The sequence below is a fragment of the Pistacia vera genome, unplaced genomic scaffold (assembly GCF_008641045.1).
Source record: "Pistacia vera cultivar Batoury unplaced genomic scaffold, PisVer_v2 Contig160, whole genome shotgun sequence".
Classification (NCBI taxonomy): domain Eukaryota; kingdom Viridiplantae; phylum Streptophyta; class Magnoliopsida; order Sapindales; family Anacardiaceae; genus Pistacia; species Pistacia vera.
Window position 1 is genome coordinate 1,016,973 of NW_022195685.1, and position 20,522 is coordinate 1,037,494.

The following is a 20,522-nucleotide window of genomic DNA, read 5'->3' on the forward strand; positions in this document are numbered from 1 at the left end:
CTAATTAAAAGTTTCCAGATAAGCTTAAGTTTCTTCCTCGTAGATTAGACCCGCCAAAATCCTTTCCATCTTCAACGGCCAAACAACTTCCATTCGTTCATGGCCTTCTCTTTATCTTCTCCCACTCTCACTTTCTCCCACAACCTGTCTTTCACTTTCTCCACAGACACCAAATCGTAATATCCTCTCTGTCCGTTTCACGTTTCCTCTCAGCAGAAAACAATCTGCAAGATTTGGCCTCCTCAAGGTTCAATGCAAGTCTAAACAAGATGATACAACGGTTGGTCTTCTAATTTTACTTTAATTCTATGTTCTATTCATGATTATAGCTTGTGGGGTTGGTTCTTTTAGTGTGTTTTAGCTTTCACTGGCGCATATTTTTGATGTATTGAAAAATGTGGGCTGCTCATGCTAGTTAGACTGCATTTATTTGCACATTTTTATGAAATTGAGGTAAATTATTTGCTAGAGCAATGTAATGAAGGTAGATTTATAAGATTTTTTACTTGCACTTTTTAGTCAGGGTGGTGGCTGTCGTACCGATGGCAATATTATTACTTATTAGATTCGGCAAATCAATAATTTCTCTTCGCTTAGTGAAGCATAGTTTTTGACATATTTCTTGGATTGGGGGTGAATTCCTTGTAAATTTAAAGTTGTGTGGAAAAAATGTTGAATATATTTAAGGATATAAGGAAAAATTGACAGACATTTGGAAATGCCATATTGTTGTAAATAATTTTAGTTTATTATTCATTATTATTAAGTGTGGTGGGGTTCCGTCTGAAACCTGTGATGGCTCTTTTATGGTGGCTGTGCGCTTCGCTTACGTTTTCCTTTCCTGCTAGCTGCATTTTGCTGTCAAGATATAATTTGTGTTCTACCGGCATGGATCCTTTTGTTTGTCGTCTCTTCCATGACCTAAACCCAGGATATTAGTTTTGCTTTACAACCAGAATTTTATGAATGAAATTGCCTTGCCTTTCAGGATTAATAAAGTTGTACACTGCTCGGTGGTTTTCTTTTTTCAGTTCTCTGTTTCCGCCATAGCGATTAGACCTTTATAGTGTTGGACCAGAATAATTGAGGAAATTATATTCCTCTTGAGTTAATCACAGTATCTAAATTGCATTTATAGTTATGTAGGAGCTGGAGTATTGGCATAGTATCCCGACCAAATTGTGCATATCAGCTTTTGGAAATGGGATGAAGACAGCTAAGACTCTGATTGCCGCTATCTTCATTTTTGTCCAAATTTCATCTCCGTTGTGTATGATTGGCTGGGAACTTTGGTCTGTTTCTCCTGCAAAGGCAGTGCTTTATTCTCCTGACACCAAATTCCCGAGAACTGGAGAACTTGCTTTAAGAAGAGCAATCCCCGCAAACACGAACATGAAGGCAATACAGGTAGATATATAATAATTACATTGTGTTCTCATACTCTCTAACTTGAATATAAATCAATATCTACCTTTGTTTTTGTTTTAGGATTCTCTGGAGGACATATCATTTTTGCTAAGGATTCCTCAGAGAAAACCTTATGGAACCATGGAGGGTAATGTGAAGAAAGCTTTAAAGGTATTCATTTATTTTTCAAAGTAACTTATTAAAAATGAGAAGGAATTTCAAATAAAGGAGTGGTGATAATAGAGACTTCCTAGTCTAATGCAATTCAGAAGATTTTTGACCGAGGGATATTACCAATTTTTTGTGTTTCAATTTTAGTTCTGGAGTTTCTCCTTTCAGATTGTCCTGTAGATTCACCATTTTGTTGTTTTTGCTGCCAATTACTGTACCTCTTCTATTATTTCCTGCTAATGCGGATTGCTATTTGAATTAGAAAAGTTTTCTCCGTTGGTATTGTTTTCTTGGAAACCATACATAATTGGCAGTATTATCTTGTTAAATTCATTTACTTCTGAAACGTTAAACTCTTCTCTTCATTCATGCCATATTTTATTTTTCATGTTGTTCTCTTTATTTTAATACATTTCCGCTCTGTTCTTTTCTCCTTTTGTACGTCAGATATCATGATTCTGAATGGATAATTTTCATTCTTCTGAATTCAGATAGCAACAGATGAAAAGGACTCTATACTCGCTAGTATCCCAACGGATCTAAAGGAAAAGGGTTCTAAAATGTATGCATCTCTCATTAATGGGAAGGTATAAGACTTTAATTTGAAAGAAGAAATTGAAATTTACTTTAGAAGAGAAAAACAACCGGGTTCATATTAAATCTTCTTTTATTTGCTATGACTCATAAGTCATATACACTAACTACTGCTAGTGCTGGATTGACTGAGATAATATTATATTATACGAAGACCTTAGTTTGACCATACAAGCATTTTAGATTTCCTTTCTACTCGTTTTGATGTGCATTTTTTGGGGTCAAGTCTACCTGGTATCCCTTCCAGATATGCAGTTGGACTAATTCATAGGTGCACGACCTGAAATCAGCAACCTATCACTGAAGAATGAAAACTTTCTTATTTCTTCTTTATTCTAATGCATCTCATTACATGGCTTTAGTCTGCGTGGCAATAATGTCTTGAAAATCTAATATATGTCACCACAAAATCTTCATTTTACAGGGTCATTGCTGAACCCACTGGAATGATATTTCAGTTTTCTTTTTTCAATAGGGTGGTTTGCAAGCACTCCTAAAATGTATTAAGGATCAGGACCCAGATAAAGTACCTGTTGGCGTTGCGGCATCTCTGGATACTGTTGCAGAATTGGAGTTGCTACAGGCAAGTGCAGTTGTTCTGCTAATAGCATATGATATTTCCGATGCATGAACAGCATATATATTTGATAAATGAATTGTCATCATTTCTTAAAATTTTAACCACTTCATTGATAATATTTATCTGCGATAAATTTGCCTATAAATTCAATAATAGCAAGTAGAAATTTAATTAGGACTATGTGAGCATGTTAAATATCTCACTGAACATTGTTTACAACAGGCTCCTGGGTTGTCCTTTTTGTTGCCTGAGCAATACTTGAAATATCCAAGGTCAGTCATCTCCAAGAATGATTGGTTTATTTTTCAGTCTCTATTTCAATGTGCATTGCTATATGCATATTAAATTGACTATTTATTGTAACTATTTATTCTGATACTGGAACCATTTTAAATTACCATTCCTTTCAGTGCTAGAATTCTAATTTGTTTCTTTAACTGCTTTGTGATAAAAATTGACTTATTTGATTGAAACATGATGAACTTTGTTGTGAAAGATAAGTAGACTTTTTGTTTTTATCATCTGTCCTGAAATTTGAAATTGATGCTCTTTCATTTGTAGGCTTACAGGGCGAGGAATTGTTGAACTCACCATTGAGAAAGGAGATGGTTCATCATTTTCCCCAGAAGCTGGGGGTGAACAGAGGAAAACCGCCACAATCCAGGTATGCTAAATCGAGTTTGTTGAGTCCTATTAACTTCTTCTTTTCTGCTATGATTCTAGTGGCCGGTTGCGTGAATATGTTTTACAACACCAGAAACTGTTTCTCGCTCTGTTCCAGTCTCTCTCTCTCTCTCTCTCTCTCTCTCTCTCTCTCCCTCTCTCTCTCTTAAGCATGGACATATTTCAATTTCATCTATTGTCACACACTAACTCTATTGATTCCTTGTTGCTTCTGTTATGGGCTGTCGCTCAAATTCATTGTGGTTGCATGGTAATGGTTACCTACAGGGCCAATATCTTGATTACTGTTCTCTTTTCACACTTTGACTCTTTCTTCCACCATCAAGATCATCTCTTGAGTGGTGGCTAAACACAATCACTAGACCAATCTCTTATCACTCTAAATGGGCTGCACTTGTATGCAGTTATATGAATGTTATTATTCGATATAATATAAATTTTGGCTAAAAATCAATTAATGGATTCAGGTTGTTCTAGATGGATATTCAGCACGACTAACGGCTGGGAATATCGCAAAACTGGTAAGGTAGTTGAACCTCACCTTAGCCTCATTGTGCTCTCTGTATATGAATCACGTGATCTTGATTTTCCATCCTTTATCCTATACGTTCTATTTTTGTCTTTGTTATAATTAAACGGTGCATCATAATAATGAATATAGAGGAAATTTAACAATTGTAGTTGATCTGACTAAACAATGGACAAAACGCTTTGACTTGTTAACTAAGCAAGACCAACTTTTTAAGAATACAAATTGCTCAAAAACAGTGAAAAAAAAAAAAAAAAAATGAAATTTGTTGGCGCATCATTTCATTTCTTCCTTTACCTTCTCCAAAACTTACATGTAATTATAACTAGGTAAGTAATCAAATTCTTAGAACAAAGTGTTGTTATTGACTTGGATCTTTTTGTTGAGGATTAATCAATGGATTTCTTCTAATATGCTGAACTTTTCCATGGAATTCTGATAGTCCTGCTAATACCATGGTTAAAAAAGATGTTTTTTGAAATTTTATTGTTCTTTTCCTTGAATGGAGAGCTTAGAATTATTGGACCATACATTCTCTCCTGATAGAATAGACAAAGATTTTTGACAAATTTTCAAGTGATTGATGGAGCATATGATGGGACAAGACTCAATTGCACTGAACAAGCCATTCTGACGGATAGCGGTCTTGATAAGAATAGCGGTTATAGTGTTCCCTTGGAAATAAATCCATCTGGGCAATTTGAACCCTTGTACAAAACAACCTTAAGTGTGCAGGTGCATCATCTATTATAGCTAGAATTTGGTTAATATCTTCTTCTAGATTAGCTATTCTCAATCTATTATTTTTGCTTGAAAGGATGGGGAATTGCCGGTTCTTCCACTATCAGTTTATGGAGCTGTTGCTATGTGTTGATGCGTGATTTAGACACCAACTAATTGACACGTGCGCAGCGTTGATTGGGCTAGGAACACACGTGAATATGGATTGTGAATATGAAATAAATGCAATGAGAATTTTTAAAGTGGTTCAGATGCTAAGGTAGCAAATCCTACATCCACTGATTTGTATTAATATGGTGGGTCAGGTCGCTAAAGCGGACTGACTTACAGAAAAGTTATGAAAAGTAAATGTGTTTACAGGAGAGAGAGAGAGAGAGTTTCTCAATGTAAAAATGGCCGAATCCCCTTAATGAAGGGGTCTTCCTCTTCTTATACCAAGCTGAATGCGTGTAATCATCATTAAATCCTTGGGTTGGTGTGTGTGTCAGGATGTAATCTGGCTTTACGTCCCATTACCCATTTCCCAAGCCGATTTTACGCGATTTGGAGCAGGTTAGCGAACACGGGGAGCTCCAGGGCACTTGGCAGGCCTGACGTGCGCGTATCGTTCTGACGGGAGTAGGCCACGTTTCGTCACGCGACTCCACGTCAGCCCTTTATTTCCCAGGCATAACAGAAGTCTTCTAGTTTTTAAGGTTTGAGGATCGAACCTTGGAAACTAAGTCATGCCGCGATTGGAGGTTCTGGTTGTTTCGACCTGAATGGAAGAAGCTTGGGACAGGACATTTTGCGAACACGACCTCGCACAATTCTTGCTCAAACGACCTGACAATCATCATTTTAGCGACCTGGATTTGTCGGACGCTCTTTTCCGTGCCTTGGAGAGATTCAATGAACCTGCATCCACTCTGTCAGGCGCTCTGCACGCGCTGCAGTGTCTGCCAGGAGCATTAAATGCGTTGTGCTGACTCGACGTCGTTTTGACAGCTTTAACTGCACGACGCATTTGAAACGACGACCCCCATCACGACATTTAATGCGACGTGGGGCGCATTAAATGCGGGGAGAGAGAGAAGGCTGTCGTTTCGGTTCTGAGAGGTTGTAACCGTCGATTCGCAGTCCATATAAAAACTCACATTTTTCAGATGAGGTCACGAAAATCCCTTTTGCTTCGAGTGCTAAGCCTTTGCAAACCAGAAGTTCTTCTTTTCCGATTGGCGCTTCTCAGGCATCTAAAATGAGTTTCGGCCTCGGTCACGCATCCCAGAAGGTAAGATTCTTTTTTCTCCTTCCTCTTTTTTTTTTTTTTTTTTGTTTGGTTGGTGGGCAACGGCGTTGGGTCTCCTGGTGTTCCACCAGAGACGCGCCACTGTTGCCGGGCTCGAGCCGTGGGTGGCGGCTCGAGTTACTGTTAGGGTTTTAGGAATTTGTCCCATGCCGCCGCATGGGACAAAATGCGAAGGCTAAAATGACCGTGTCTGTTGGTGTTGCAGACTCTGGAATAGAACCGTCAACATCCAGACCCGAGGAAGGAACCAGCTCGTCCTCGCTGAAAGTTCCCGAGGACGCATCCCTTGACGTCTTCTCGGCTCACGCGAGAAGAGCTGGATAGGATTAAGAAACAGTTCAATGTCCGCGCAGAGGTGTTCCTCAACCACACCCGGTCATCATGGCATCCTACTGATGGCCTTGCTGCGATCTCCGAAGAGATCTTCAAGGGTAGAGGGATGATTCCCTTCCATCCTTTCATCAGGTCGGTCCTGGATCACTTCGGGATCACACCGATGTAACTCATACCAAACACGTATGTCATCGCCGTCGCGATGTACATCGCGTGCTGCGAAAGCGGCTTGGGCAAGCCAACGGCAGTGGAGCTCGGCGTCGCCTATTACCTTAAAAAGAGTAGGGACAAGGATTCATACTACTTGTCCCAGTGACCTACCATCGCCGAGGGGAACATAGCTATCCCAGCAACGCGGGGGCCTACGAGATGAAATTCTTCTTTTTCTGCTATGACGGCTACTGCCGCTTTCAGATACCAAGTAGGTTCTTCCTCGCTAGGCATATTATCTGTTCGCATGCTCTATAATAACGACCTGTATTCTTTTACAGTTAACAGAACGACCAGCCAAGACTTACTTGATGACCCGGACAGGCTCGTATCTTTTGGAGTTCTTCCTGAGGAAAGCCGGGACGCGAGGAAGCTTGTGACAACCGCGAACTTGCGAAAGTACGGTTTTATCAATAGCAAAGCGTCTTTAGAGCCCCTAGAAGGTAAGTTACATTGATTTCTTTCTTGGTCGCGGAGTAGTTTTGTCTACTAACGCACTTGCATGCAGAAACTATGCCCCCGAAGGAGTCCGAGCAGCCTCGCCGAGCACCGTTCGTCTTCCCTCGATCGAGGAGAGAGAGAGCAGCCAAAGCTGCTCGTCTTATTCCGGCACGACCGGTGCGAACTGTCGCTCCTTCACAGCCCCAACCTGTGCAAGAAGCGACCAAGGCAGAACAGGTCGCTCAGGCACCACCGGCTCGCCCAAGAAGGAAGGTTTCGGCCCAAAGGTCGAAGAAGAGGAAACAGGTTCAGGTCGAAGAGTCTGAGACCGAATCCGAAGAAGAGCCCTTGAGGTCGCGAAAGGACTCAAGGAGGTCGGGCAAGGAACCTGCAAGTGAGGCGATCACCGCCGACAATGCGAAGGACGCACCAGTGCTGGACTCGTTAGGTAGCCTGCCTGAGTACCTGCAGCCGATAGTCTATTCTCTGCTCGAGTGTGGACTATCAGAATCTTACGATGAGTTTGCTGACACAGGCGACGACCTGATGACCACGTCGTTCCAGCATCTAAGCAAGGTAAACGAGTTGCTCTTAAAATTTCATTCTAGTTCATTTCTAACCATTTCTTGCTCGCAGGCTCTACTTGCGATGAGGATGTCTATGGAGAAGACTCGGCTGGGAGCTGCAAAGGGGTCCAGCAACCTAAAGGAGGAGGTCACGAAGCTCAAGAAAAGCCTGGAGTCTGTCGAAGCTAAAAGAACGCAAGCATTCGATGCGGCGAACAGGTATCTGAGCCAAAAGGATGCTGCTTTACGAACGGTGGACTTCCAAAAGGCGGAGCTTGAGCGACGTGCGGAGGAAGTGAAGGAACTTCAAAGGACAACCGCCAGGCTCTCCAAAGAGGTCGGGGAGAAGGACCAGGAGATCCAGACGACCTCCATATGGGCCCAGCAAGTTGAACAGGAAAGAGAGGCCTCCGAACAGCAGAGGCAAGCTCTTGAGGCCGAACTCTAGGAGAGCCGGGAAAAGATTGCTTCACTGACTGAAGAAATGCGGATTCAGTCAGAGGAGACGGAGGAAAAGGCCGCCAACTGGGCGATCAGGTCCATTTATTCCCTCCGATTAAGAAACCCAGATATGGACATTCCCGACCTCCCGAAGGGGTGGCAAGAGACTTTGCGGATTATGGCGGAGGAAGATGATCAGGCAGCCGCGGCTACTCGACGATCCGACCAGGCAGGGGGTTCTGGTTCTGCTTCGAAGGATCCCCCCGACCAGCCGTAGTATAATGAGTCGACTCCATTGTAATTGGGTCTAACTTTTGTTTGTACATAAATGAAGATACATTTTGTTTTCAATTTCAGTTCGCTTTTTCATACATAAGTTCAATTTACAATTCAGTTTTACATAGGCAATATTACATGCGAATTCTTACACGCGAACAGAACACATACGAACTGTTTCCAGCGAACAAAATTAAGCTTTACATTAAAAAGGAAACTAACAAAAACTGATTGAGAGCTGAGTTCGGGATTACTGATAGTATGGCCGGAGGTGTTCGGCATTCCAAGCTTGGGGTACTTTGGAATCGTTCAGTCTTTTGAGATGGTAAGTCCCCGGTCTGATCACCTTGTCGACCCGATACGGCCCTTCCCAGTTAGGTCCTACTACCCCCGCACTCGGCTCTCTGGTCCCAAGGAGAACTTCCTTTAGCACAAGGTCCCCGACCTGGAAGTCTTTTCGCTTGACCTTTGAATCGAAAAACCTCTTTGCTCGCTGTTGGTAGGCTACTATCCTTAGCGAAGCCTTACTGCGATGCTCTTCAACGAGATGCAAGCTTGCCCTCATAAGTGCTTCGTTTTCAACCTCATTGTACAAGTCCCTCCAAAGAGAACCAGTTCCCACCTCTACAGGAATCATCGCTTCGCAGCCATAGGCTAGCGAAAAAGGGGTCTCTAAGGTAGAAGTTCTTGGAGTTGTCCTGTACGCCCATAAGACTTCGGGGAGATCGTCAGCCCAATTTCCTTTGGCCGCCCCGAGCTTGGCCTTTAGAGTGTGCTTGATGGTCTTGTTGATTGCTTCAACTTGGCCATTTGCTTGCGGTCTGGCGACTGAGGCGAATTTTTTATGGATGCCCAGCTCGTCGCAGAACTGTTTGAACTCCTCGTTGTCAAATTGTTTTCCATTGTCCGAGATGAGGGTGTGGGGAATTCCGTAGCGGCACACTATGTTCTTGAAAACGAAGTCTTTCAACTTTCTGGTCGTGATCGCGGCCAGAGGTTCGGCTTTCACCCATTTTGTAAAATAATCGACCGTGACCACGGCATACTTGACCCCTCCCTTTCCAACTGGCATGGGACCGATGAGGTCGATCCCCCACATGGAGAATGGTCAGGGGCTAGACATTGTTATCAGCTCGTGCGAGGGGGCTTGCGGAATGTTCACGAACCGTTGGCACTTGTCACATTTTTTGACAAAATTGTGCGTATCTTCCTGGATCCGGGGCCAATAATATCCCTGGCGAACAACCTTGTTCCTAAGAGATCGAGCAGTTGTGTGATTACCGCAGATTCTTTCGTGAATTTCCCTCATAATGTAGTATGCTTCTTCACTGGTTACACATCGGAGGAGAGGGGCATTGAATATTCTTTTGTACAGCTGGTCCCTGATGAGTGTGTAACGAGCAGATCTTGCTCGCAGGACCCTTGCCTCGACCTTGTCGTCTGGCAAAATCCCATCCTTGAGGTACTGGAAAATGGGAGTCATCCAAGAATCCTGTTGAGTCATGTTCAAGGCCTGTTCGGTTGAGCTGATAGTTGGAGCATCCACGAAACGAACAGGAATGTTGTCTGGAACCTCTGAGTCCAACGACGAGGCTATCTTTGCTAAGGCGTCCGCTATAGAATTGTTGTCTCTGGGGATCTGAGTGATCTCAAAATGCTTTAATGACCCCAGAGCGACCTTGGCCTCTTTCAGGTAGCGGACCATGTTCTCTTATTTAGCTTGGTATTCCCCTAAAATTTGGTTGACGACCAGCATGGAGTCGCTGTAAATGCTGATCACGGTTGCACCCATTTCTTTGGCAAGTCGCAACCCGGCGAGCAAGGCTTCATACTCGGCCTCATTATTGGTCGCCTTAAACCCGAACAGGAGAATACCATGAATTCGAGCCCCTTCGGGGCTTACAAGGAGAAGACCTGCACCGGTTCTTTTCCTGTTCGATGACCCGTCGACGTAGAGGTTCCAGGTCGACAGGTTCTGCATACTTTCTTGCACGACCTCGCTAGGTTGTTACTCGCTCGGGAGATAGGAAAATTCTGAGATGAAGTCTGCAACAGCTTGCCCTTTGGTGGTCGATCTGGGCTTGTACTTTAGGTCGAATTGGATCAGTTCCATGGCCCATTTGAGCAGCTTACCCGAGGCTTCTAGTTTCTAGAGGACCTGCCTGAGGGGGTAATTAGTCATTACGTTGATTGTATGGGCATGGAAGTAAGATAGCAGCTTTCTGGACGCGATCAGCAGAGCAAAGGCTAGTCGCTCCATTTCTGGATACCGCTTCTCAGCATCCGATAAACGCTTGCTTGCATAATAGACTGGCCACTGTGCCTTTTCCTCTTCCCGCACTAAAGCTGCACTGACCACGAACTAAGAGACGGACAGGTAGATGAGCAGGATTTCCTGTGGAAGAGGCTTAGAGAGGAGAGGTGGCTTCCCTAGGTGTTCTTTTATACTCTGGAATGCTTGCTCGCATTCGGGAGTCCATTCGAATTTCTTGTTCGCCTTCAGAACATTGAAGAATGGTAAGCAGCGGTCTGTTAGCCTCGATATGAAGCAACTAAGTGCCGCTATCCGCCCATTTAGACTCATGACCTACTTCTTGCTGGTCGGGCTCTCCATATCGAGCAGGGCTTGGATCTTCTCAGGGTTGATTTCTATGTCCTGCTGATTAACCATATACCCCAGGAATTTTCCCGATGACACTCCGAACGAACACTTGAGAGGATTTAGCTTCATTCTGTAGAGTCGAAGAATGTCAAACATCTCAGCGACATGGGCAATGTGTTCTGAGGCGACCTGGGATTTGACCAGCATATCGTCCACATAGACTTCCATTGTCTTCCCGATCTGGTCGGAGAACATTCGGTTGACCAACCTCTAATAGGTCACGCTTGCTTTCTTGAGACCGAAAGGCATAACTTTGTAACAGTATAGCCCCCGGTCCGTAATGAAGGACGTATGCTCCTCATCTGGCCCGTACATCAGGATTTGATTGTATCCCGAGTACGCATCCATAAAGCTCAGCAACTCATGCCCTGAGGTGGCATCAACGAGCTGGTCGATCCTCGGTAGAGGGAAGCTGTCTTTCAGGCAAGCCTTGTTGAGGTCGCTGAAATCAACGCAGGTCCGCCACTTGCCGTTTGGCTTCTTTACCAGGACCAAGTTGGCGACCCAGGTCGGGTAGAGCGCCTCTCGGATGGACCCATTTCGGAGGAGGTTTTCCACTTCCGATTTTAGTGCGGCGTACCGCTCTGGATCCATCGCTCTTCTTTTCTGGCGAACCAGTCTGGCTTCACTGCTAATGTTTAATGAATGGCAGATAATGTCCGAGCTGATCCCGACCATATCTGCATGCGACCAGGCAAACACGTCAATGTTTTCCTTTAAGAAGTCTATCAGCTCGGAAGCGAGTTGAGGGTTGAGACAGCTCCCAATCTTTAATACTCGGCTCAGCTCTTTCGGATCAACCGAAACTTCGGTCAAATCCTCAACCGGGCCACTAGGAGGAATTTCCTGAACTCGCGGATCTATGTTATCCTCCGCTGGACCAGGCTGTGGCTCAATCCGACTGATCGCCATAGCCTGGCGAGGCACACATCGCGAAATACCCTTTCCTTTGTCTGTCATCTGCACCGCTTTTATATAGCATTCGCGAGATGCGCTTTGCAATCCGCTTACTTCCCTTATCCCTGTTGGAGTGGGGAACTTCATCTTGAGGTGATAAATGGAAGTGACTGCCTTGAAGCTTCTTAACAGAGGTCGCCCCAAGATTCCATTAAAGGCCGATGGGCAGTCCACGACCAGAAATTCGGTAACCCTAGTCACCTCGTCTAGTCGCTGAGCGTGAGCGTGACTGGTAGCTGGATTGTTCCTCTGGGGATCAGGTGGTCCCTTGTAAAACTGTAGAGAGGTATCGAGGCGGGCTTTAGGTCGGCCTCGTCTAAGTTCATTCTATCGAAAGCAGTCTTGAACAGGATGTTCACAGCACTTCCGTTGTCCACAAGTATTCTGCAGACATTATGACACCCTATCAGGGGTGTGATCACCAGGGCATCTTCGTGAGGATGGTGCAAGCGAGCTGCTTCCCTTTCGCAGAAGGTGATCGACTCCTCCTTTCGAGCCTTTTGTGGTCTCTGCGAAGTATTCATTACTCTGATCGGGTTGTGATATGCTTCGCGAGCATACCTTTCTTACGCTCCTCGCGTGTTCCCCGCGAGGTGTGGTCCCCCAAAAATTATATTAACGCTACTGTACCCGCTGCGATCACGACGTTTTTTCTTTTGCTCCCCTTGGCTCTCCTTTGGGGAGTCATCAATATACTCCTTGAAGTGCCCCTTTTTAATGAGCTCTTTGATTGCCTGCTTTAGGGCTCGACATTCATCAGTGTGATGCCCGTTATCCTGATGGTAACGCCAGTATTTTTTGCTGTTTCTGGCCGTAGTGGGAGTTTTCATTGGTTTTGGCTCACCGAGCAGGCTGGCCTCCTCGGATTTATCAAGGATCGCAGATATGGACACGTTCAGTGGAGTGTATTGAGCTCTGTCCCTGTCGTGACGAGGAACAGGAGCATAGGACTTTTTATGCTCGTAGCGGGGTTTCTTCCCTTTTCGCTGATCATCAATGTCTCCTTTGCGATCAGCTCTCCTACCTTCTCCCCGACCAGGCACACTGCTCGAAGCACCGTGATCGCGGCGGCGGAGTGCCGCCAATGAATTCTTTATCCGAAGATACTTTTCTGCAAGATTGTAAAATCTGGTGAGGGAAACATCGTCCTCAGCCTGCAGTTCTTTCCACAGGTCGGTTTGCGGGCGAACTCCGGCTATTATAAGTGTTCGGATGGACTCTTCTGGAGCGTGAGCCACCTTGTTCAGCTCCCTGTGGAAACGGTCGATGTAGGACTGCAGGGATTCGTCTCTTTCTTGCCTTATGTTGCTGAGATAGCTCAAAGGCATCAAAAATTTTCGATTGGCTTGGAAATGCCGTAAGAACGCCGTGCTCATCTGAGGCCACGAACTGATCGATCCCGCTGGGAGTGACCTTAACCATCGCTTGGCGTGAGAAGTGAGCGTCACAGCCAAACAACGACATTTTGCAAGGTCCGAAACCTGGTGGAGCTCCATCAGGTCGTTGAACTCGTACAAATGATCCTGCGGGTCATGGTTCTCGTCAAATGGTCGCATGTCGGGCATTCTAAACCCTGGTAGGAGTGGAGCAGCTAGCACTTCGGGTGAAAATAAGGATGCAGAGGTGACCTGGGCCTGTTCGCTTTGCTGCTCCTTTAACCTGTCCAGAGCTCGCTGAAGCTCCTCAATTTGCGGTAACGGGCCCAACTGAGGGTTACTTTCACCCATGCGAGTCCGGCCTTCGCGATTATGGTTCAGGAAAGTCCGGAGGTCGAATTCCTTTTCGCCTCGGTCGGCATTGCCGGTCGCACTCGACACACGCTGGCTAGAGGCGTGTGAAGGCGATGGATTGCGCGGGGCGTTTTCATGACCCTCGCGGTGGTACGAACCGCCCCGCAAGGTGTGGGGGCCACCCACATAACGATCGGGATCGTTCTACTGGCGGTGATAGGAATCATCGCGCCTGGCATTTTTGCTTGGGTTCGCCTGCGACGTGGCATGGGACAGCTCGGGATTTACTTTTTCGCCGAGTCTCAGCTTTGCCAGCACCTTGCTCGGGGCACGATTTGTGCTCGCTGGTCCTTGGGAGCCCGTAGGCTTACCTTTTGCCACTTGCTTTCCCTTACGTCTACGCGCTGCAGTGCTCGCGGCACGGGCTATTGCCCTTTGCCGTGCTTTCGCGCAACCTGTAGGCGTCTTTGGCGGTTGCACCGCCCCAGCTGTCGTAGATGACATGCCTTGGTCCAAACGGTCCAACCTCTGGTTGACCGTCTGGAGAGTGTTGTCGAACCTCTCCAGGTAACTTCTGATGGCGGGGTCGAGTTGCGAAGCTGCCGGGATATCCCCCGCAGCCTTTTGTGGTACTGGAAGTACCCTGGAGGGGGTATCCCCTTGGGTCAAGGGGACTCCTTCAGCGCGCTGATTAGCTTGCTCAGGTTCTGATTGGCGGGCCATTTGTTGCTGTAGGACCAGTAGGTCAAAGATTCTCCTGATGAAGGGTAAACGCTAAATCAGGCCCTCCTTCTAGCGCCAAACTGTTGATGCGTGATTTAGACACCAACTAATTGACACGTGCGCAGCGTTGACTGGGCTAGGAACACACCTGAATATGGATTGTGAATATGAAATAAATGCAATGAGAATTTTTAAAGTGGTTCGGATGCTAAGGTAGCAAATCCTACATCCACTGATTTGTATTAATATGGTGGGTCAGGTCGCTAAAGCGGACTGACTTACAAATGATTGAAAAGTAAATACAAAGCTTTGTTTAGTGAGAGAGAGTTCAGATGTAAAATGATCGAATCCCCTTAATGAAGGGGTCTTCCTCTTCTTATACCAAGCTGAATGCGTGTAATCATCATTAAATCCTTGGGTTGGTGTGTGTGTCAGGATGTAATCTGGCTTTACGTCCTATTACCCATTTCCCAAGCCGATTTTACGCGATTTGGAGTAGGTTAGTAGACACGTGGGAGCTCTAGGGCACTTGGCAAGCGTGACATACGCGTATCGTTCTGACGGGAGCAGGCCACGTTTCGTCACGCGACTCCACGTCAGCCCTTTATTTCCCAGGCATAATACTATGGCACATAGTGAAGTTTCTGGGGAGTACTCAGCGCCATATCAGTTTTTCTTCTATCTATATGATAAAAGAAATGTAAGTGATTGTAGCTCTTTTTTTATTTTTTATTATTATTATTTTTTTACTATAGAATGAAGATGGTGAATAGAAGCCTAATTTTATTAATTGTATCATACACTCTGTCTTATCATTATCCTTCTTTTTCTCCATGCTTTTGGATTTCCATCTATCCAAGTTATGATATATATTGTTATTTACTTCTTCCGTGGGCCAGTTTAGGAGGGCTATCTTTCGATGAAGGGCAATTTTCAGTTTTTGGGTAACATCTTTAACCTTTAATATGTTTATATAAAATGCCGCAAGTTTTATTATTTCAATTTTTTGGTATGGAAGAATATTTATGCTTGTCTTATGTCCTATCTTGATACACGACAGTGGGGAGAGAAATTCTGCCACAGATAAAAACGGGGGATGTGCTTCGATCTGCAAAGCTAATTCAAGGTCAAGATCGCCTAGTTTTGCCAAATAAGAGTTGATATGTTCTCTTACAAAATTAAGTTTCATCTTCCATTCCATTTTGTTTTTTATTTGATTTTTTTCTATAATATGTATTGATTTTCTTGGTGCAAGCTGTGTTGTTAGATGAAATGTTCGTATTGGTTTGACCATCTTTGGCTATTGCATTCTGACTCCGAACACTTTCAATGGTAAGACCTTCACATATTTGTTTCTTCATAGTACTGAATTGTCATAGTATAGTAAATTAAGGAAAACACATCGATGGACAAACTTTACATTACAAAAGATGGTAATAAATATAGAAGAAAAAGACTTTGCGCAAGGAATAACTAGTCAGCTGGCCCCGCCTGGGAAAATTGGAATAAGAAAATAAAATAAGCATTAGATGATGAAGAACCAAAAAATAAAAAAATAAATAAGAGATGCAAAGTGAAAGTGAAAGAAAACTTAATATGAGTGTTCGTGACATTGTTTAGAATGATGACCACAGTCTTTCTGTGAATTACAAATAGCTACGATAAACATTAATTCAGTAAGTAAACCAAAATTGTTCAAAAATAATCCTGCAAAAATTCTTACACTTCTAAAGACTTTTCATAAATTGTTCTTTGTTCATTGATGGACTGTAAATATTAAGCTCAAGTTGTTATTAAGTGAGGCCACCTAAACTTAATTCATTTAAAACTTATTATCTAATTAAACAAAGAACTATTAATGTAAATTTTATAAATTCAATGAAGAAGAGATGAATAAGGAAAGTCTTAAAAACCAATTTAAATCATTGTTATAAAGAGACTAAATAAAAACTTAATTTTAACTAACCTTGTAAAGTTGTAATCAACTTATTTTAACTTGAATACTCAAGGAAGCGTTCAAGGACATTCTTCGTGTTGGGATGGTCCCATTCCAGTGAATTCCACCATTCTTTTGGACGAACTATAAGACGTTTAAGGGAGGCGGGAGGAAATGGCTGCCCATTGTCAGGTTGCGGAAACAAGGGAGAGATCGTCTTCAGCTTAGGACATCCCTCTATATAAATGCTTCTAAGGGAATCACAACGGATTGCGTAACAACTCTTACAGAAGCCCCTTAATTCCGGTAGAGATCGCAAATCGATAGATCTTAAATTTGGAAGAGACAGTTTGACAGAATTCTTACTTGCTTCCTTATCTTCTTCTTCTTCATCACTTGATGCTTCTACTATTTCCACAAGTCCTGAGCAACTCCAAACTCCAATTTCTTCTAAGTTTTGTAGGTTTCGCAGCAACTTCGGCGGAAACAGTCTCTTCAATTTTGGACAATTGCCTATCTCAATAGTTTTAAGACAAGAGAAGATTCCAGGTGTTATTGGTGTTGGTAATGTGGATTTAGCTCCGTCTATTTCTTCTCCAAGAATTGCAATTAAATTATCAAAACGCTCAAGAAACAGAAACTCAAGGGTCTGAAGTGCAGTTGTGTGAGAGGACAAATAATAGAAGTACTCCATCTGCTTGCACCAATAAATCCAGCATTGCCTCCAATCAGTTGCATCTTTTAAAGAAGAAATATCGCTTACGCTTCTCAAATCATCACAGCGGTCAATGAATAGCGTCTGAATGTCAGTCGGTATCTTAATGGAGTCTCCAAAGTTTGTTAATCCTCCAATTCCTACCGCTTTTCCCCTTCTTCCTTCTATAAAGTAATAGTCAAATCCTACAGAATTAAAAGAATAGTAATTGAGGCATCTTTGTTGTTTTAGAGAAAAGTAGATGTGGTATTCTTGCAGATTTCTGAAACGAATACCCAAGCATTCCAGCTTGCTCAATCTTGAAACTTCTTCTGCTTCTGCAACTGCATTATCTAACCTCAAGTATTGAACACGGAAGAGTTTTGGTAGTATTCCAGCAGGCATCTCTTTTATACCGTATGCATAAAGATCAAGGGTGCGTTTGGTTTAGTATTTTGGATAGGATTTTAGGGGTAGTATTGGGTTATTGGATATGGGAGTATTACGAGGTAAATTTTAAAAATTTATAAAAAAGCCCTTAGGTTTACTAATTTAACTAAAGACCCTAACATGTAAAATGACAAAAACACCCCCACCATCTGCAGTGTCAGATTCCGGCCACCACCGCCGGAATCTGGCCGGAAAATTTCGTTACGGCACAGACTTGTCGGATCTGTGCCGTAACACGTCGTTATGGCCTTTTCCGGCTAGATCCATGGTGGATCTGGCCGGAAAAGGCCAGATCTACGGTTTGTTTTGGCCGTCGACGGCCGGAAAAGGCCAAACGACGGCCATCTTTGGCCGTCAGCGACGGCCAAAGATGTGGCCGTCGTTTTCGGTCAACGACGGCCAAGATTTGGCCGTCGTTGACCGTCAACGACGGCCATTTCTTTGGCCGTCGCTGACGGCCAGATCTGGCCTTTTCCGGCCAGATCCGTGGTGGATCTGGCCGGAAAAGGCCACAGCGGTGAACTTTCGGCCATTTCTGGTCGGAAGTTTGGCCGTTGTACAGATTCCGGCTATCACCGACGGTGGTTGCCGGAATCTGACAAATTGGGTTGGTGGGGGTGTTTTTGTTAATTTTTAAACTTTTTTTCAGGGGGTATTTAGTGAAATTAATAACCTTATGGGGTTAAAATGTAATTAAAAAATAGGGTAATATTTTGAGAATATTGTACCAAACGCTATTTGAAAAATAGGATCCAGAATAGGGATAAAAATATTAAACCAAACGCATACCAAGATATCTGAGATGTACCAACATCTCGAGTCCGTCAGGAATGGCTGTAATACCCGTCTGACCAAGATCCAACTTCTTCAGAGCCACAAGTTTTGCCAAAGAAGGCACATGTTGTAGATCACTACAACCGTTAAGCAACAACGCAGTGAGTTTTACCAAGCTAGAAATAGAATTTGGCAGATTTCTGATTCTACGACAACCAGAAAGATCAAGAACCTTAAGCTCAATCATGAGCGTAAAGACAGAGTCATCAATCTCTCTTAAATATTCATTATCTTGCAAAAGCAAGGTCGAGAGTGCTGTAAACTTAAGAAGTGTCATATCTAAGCGAAATTTTGAAATGTCGTTGCGCATTAAGGAAACCTTCTGAAGATCTTCAGTCCATTCATGCTCAGTTGGTAGCTCTCTCAATTGCATCCCAGCTTTTACCAGATATCGAGGACTCTGACTAGTAATGTACAATGCCATGTCTCTCACCAGATCATGCATCTTCACACATTTCTCATCATCCACGCTTTCTAATAAACAATTTTCTTCTAGTCTCTTCAAATTAGCACGGCCTTTGTTATACATAGCTTTTCTACTCTCCAATTCATCAATAAATCCTTCAACTATCCAATATTCTATCAACTCCTCCTTGTCTATTGCAAAATCTTCAGGATATAAAGCACAATATAGGAAGCAATGTTTGATTTTTGGATCTCTCAAACGATCGTAACTAAATTTCAAACGTTCAAGGACCTCGTCTACCATATCCTCAACACTTCCTATACGTGCTTTCAATTCATTTAATGCATTCCCCCATATATGAACATCGGGCTCTCCTTTCATGCTGCTGGCCAGTGTAACAATTGCCAGAGGCAAACCACCACATTGGTTCACAATTAGTTTCAAAGTTGATTGTAAAGTGGGAACACGCAAAAGCTCAAATCCAACTTTGCTCAAGAATAAATTGAATGCCTCCATTTCTGAAAGTGGCTCAACTTTGATTACCTCACAACCCATGGATCGAGCCACCTCTGTGGAACGGGTTGTTAAAACTAATTTGCATCCATCCATTACAGTTGGTTCAGGGATTCCAACTTCCTCTAGAGATATTTTCTTCCACACATCATCTAAAATTAGCACATATCTCTTTATCCCTTTCAACATCTTTTGTAACACTGCTGCCCGCGTGGTTTTATCATTCTGTTTTGACAAATCTTCCCCCAGTGCAGTTGCAATGTCTTGTTGCAGTTTAACAACATCATACTCCTTGGATACGATTGCCCAAATTAATTTATCAAACTTATTTCTTTCTTCCAAGAGCTGATTATGAATGTGCTTCATGATGGTTGTTTTACCAACCCCTCCCATCCCACAAACACCTATCTTGCGTACCTCATCATCAATCAAGTGTTTCCAAATTTTTTCTTTTACACTAACTTCACCTACCATTTCTGATGTTGGTAATGGCAATCCAATGTCATCAGGAGCATCAATTGTCAAACCATCTGGAAAAACACCTTGATCATAAACTCCTTTCACTTCTTGAATCTTTTCATCAACAAGTTTTCCTCGCCAACCACGCAAAAAATAGTTGCCTTTACTGAATTTATCTTCAATTCTCTGTGTCTCCTCGAAGATCTTTTTTGCTTTTCTCAACCAACTTTCCACTTCTTTGTTTGGTACTTTATGATAACGAAGCTCCACGTTCAATCTTAGTTCTATGTTTTCCATGCGGATACTAAGATCCTCTCTCATGCTTTCCAGAGAACTCAAGATTTCATTAAACTTTCTATGGTACTTCCAGTATCTACAAATGGGAGGAGCTATCCAATTTATAACTTCAATAATAGTCGCAGGATCCATTGACAATTCCCCTACATTGTATTATATATATAAATGGTGATCATGATAAGGATTTATGTTTAGTAGCAGGCCGAAAGAGTTTTAAATATCACATCATTTATAAGCTATTATTTTTATCTTCTTTATCTATCCAATCTAAATGAAGTCTTAAGACAGTCAAAATGAACAAATAAATTAAAAAAAGAAATTGACCAATGACTTGGGCAATTTTGTAGATGAATTTACAAAGCTATAGGAAAAAAAAAAAAAAAAAAAGCTCCAACATATGACAAAATTTTAGAACATTACTTTCCAAAATCTTATTTTATGAAACAAAATCAAACAATGAATTATGTTTTCAAGCTTCAAGTACCGGTGACTTGTCATGTTTACCCGACTAGTTAATTAAGATACCCACCAATTAATTCCTCTTAACCAAACATATTAATATAACATATTCATCCAATTATTCCAACTAACCAAACAAAT

The 20,522-nt window shown here is 43.0% G+C and overlaps 2 protein-coding genes across 2 annotated transcripts; one reads left to right on the top strand and one right to left on the bottom strand.

The window, feature by feature from the left end:
* The first annotated feature begins 211 nt into the window (after positions 1-211).
* On the top strand, positions 212-15,494 carry LOC116125181 (peptidyl-prolyl cis-trans isomerase CYP37, chloroplastic-like). The gene is made up of 13 exons (XM_031410919.1): positions 212-280; positions 1,147-1,407; positions 1,489-1,578; positions 2,070-2,165; positions 2,648-2,755; positions 2,975-3,024; positions 3,314-3,416; positions 3,904-3,962; positions 4,547-4,700; positions 4,783-4,832; positions 14,949-15,033; positions 15,228-15,276; positions 15,382-15,494. Exons 2-13 carry the CDS (start codon positions 1,207-1,209, stop codon positions 15,492-15,494), a joined length of 1,158 nt encoding a protein of 385 aa, XP_031266779.1. The 5' UTR covers positions 212-280; positions 1,147-1,206.
* Positions 15,495-16,324: 830 nt separating this feature from the next.
* Positions 16,325-20,054, bottom strand: LOC116125096 (probable disease resistance protein At1g61300). Its single transcript, XM_031410821.1, has 2 exons — positions 18,208-20,054; positions 16,325-17,399 (listed from the first exon to the last, which is right to left on the bottom strand). The coding sequence occupies exons 1-2, from the start codon at positions 20,052-20,054 to the stop codon at positions 16,325-16,327; spliced, it is 2,922 nt and encodes a 973-aa protein (XP_031266681.1).
* Between the last annotated feature and the right edge of the window lie 468 nt (positions 20,055-20,522).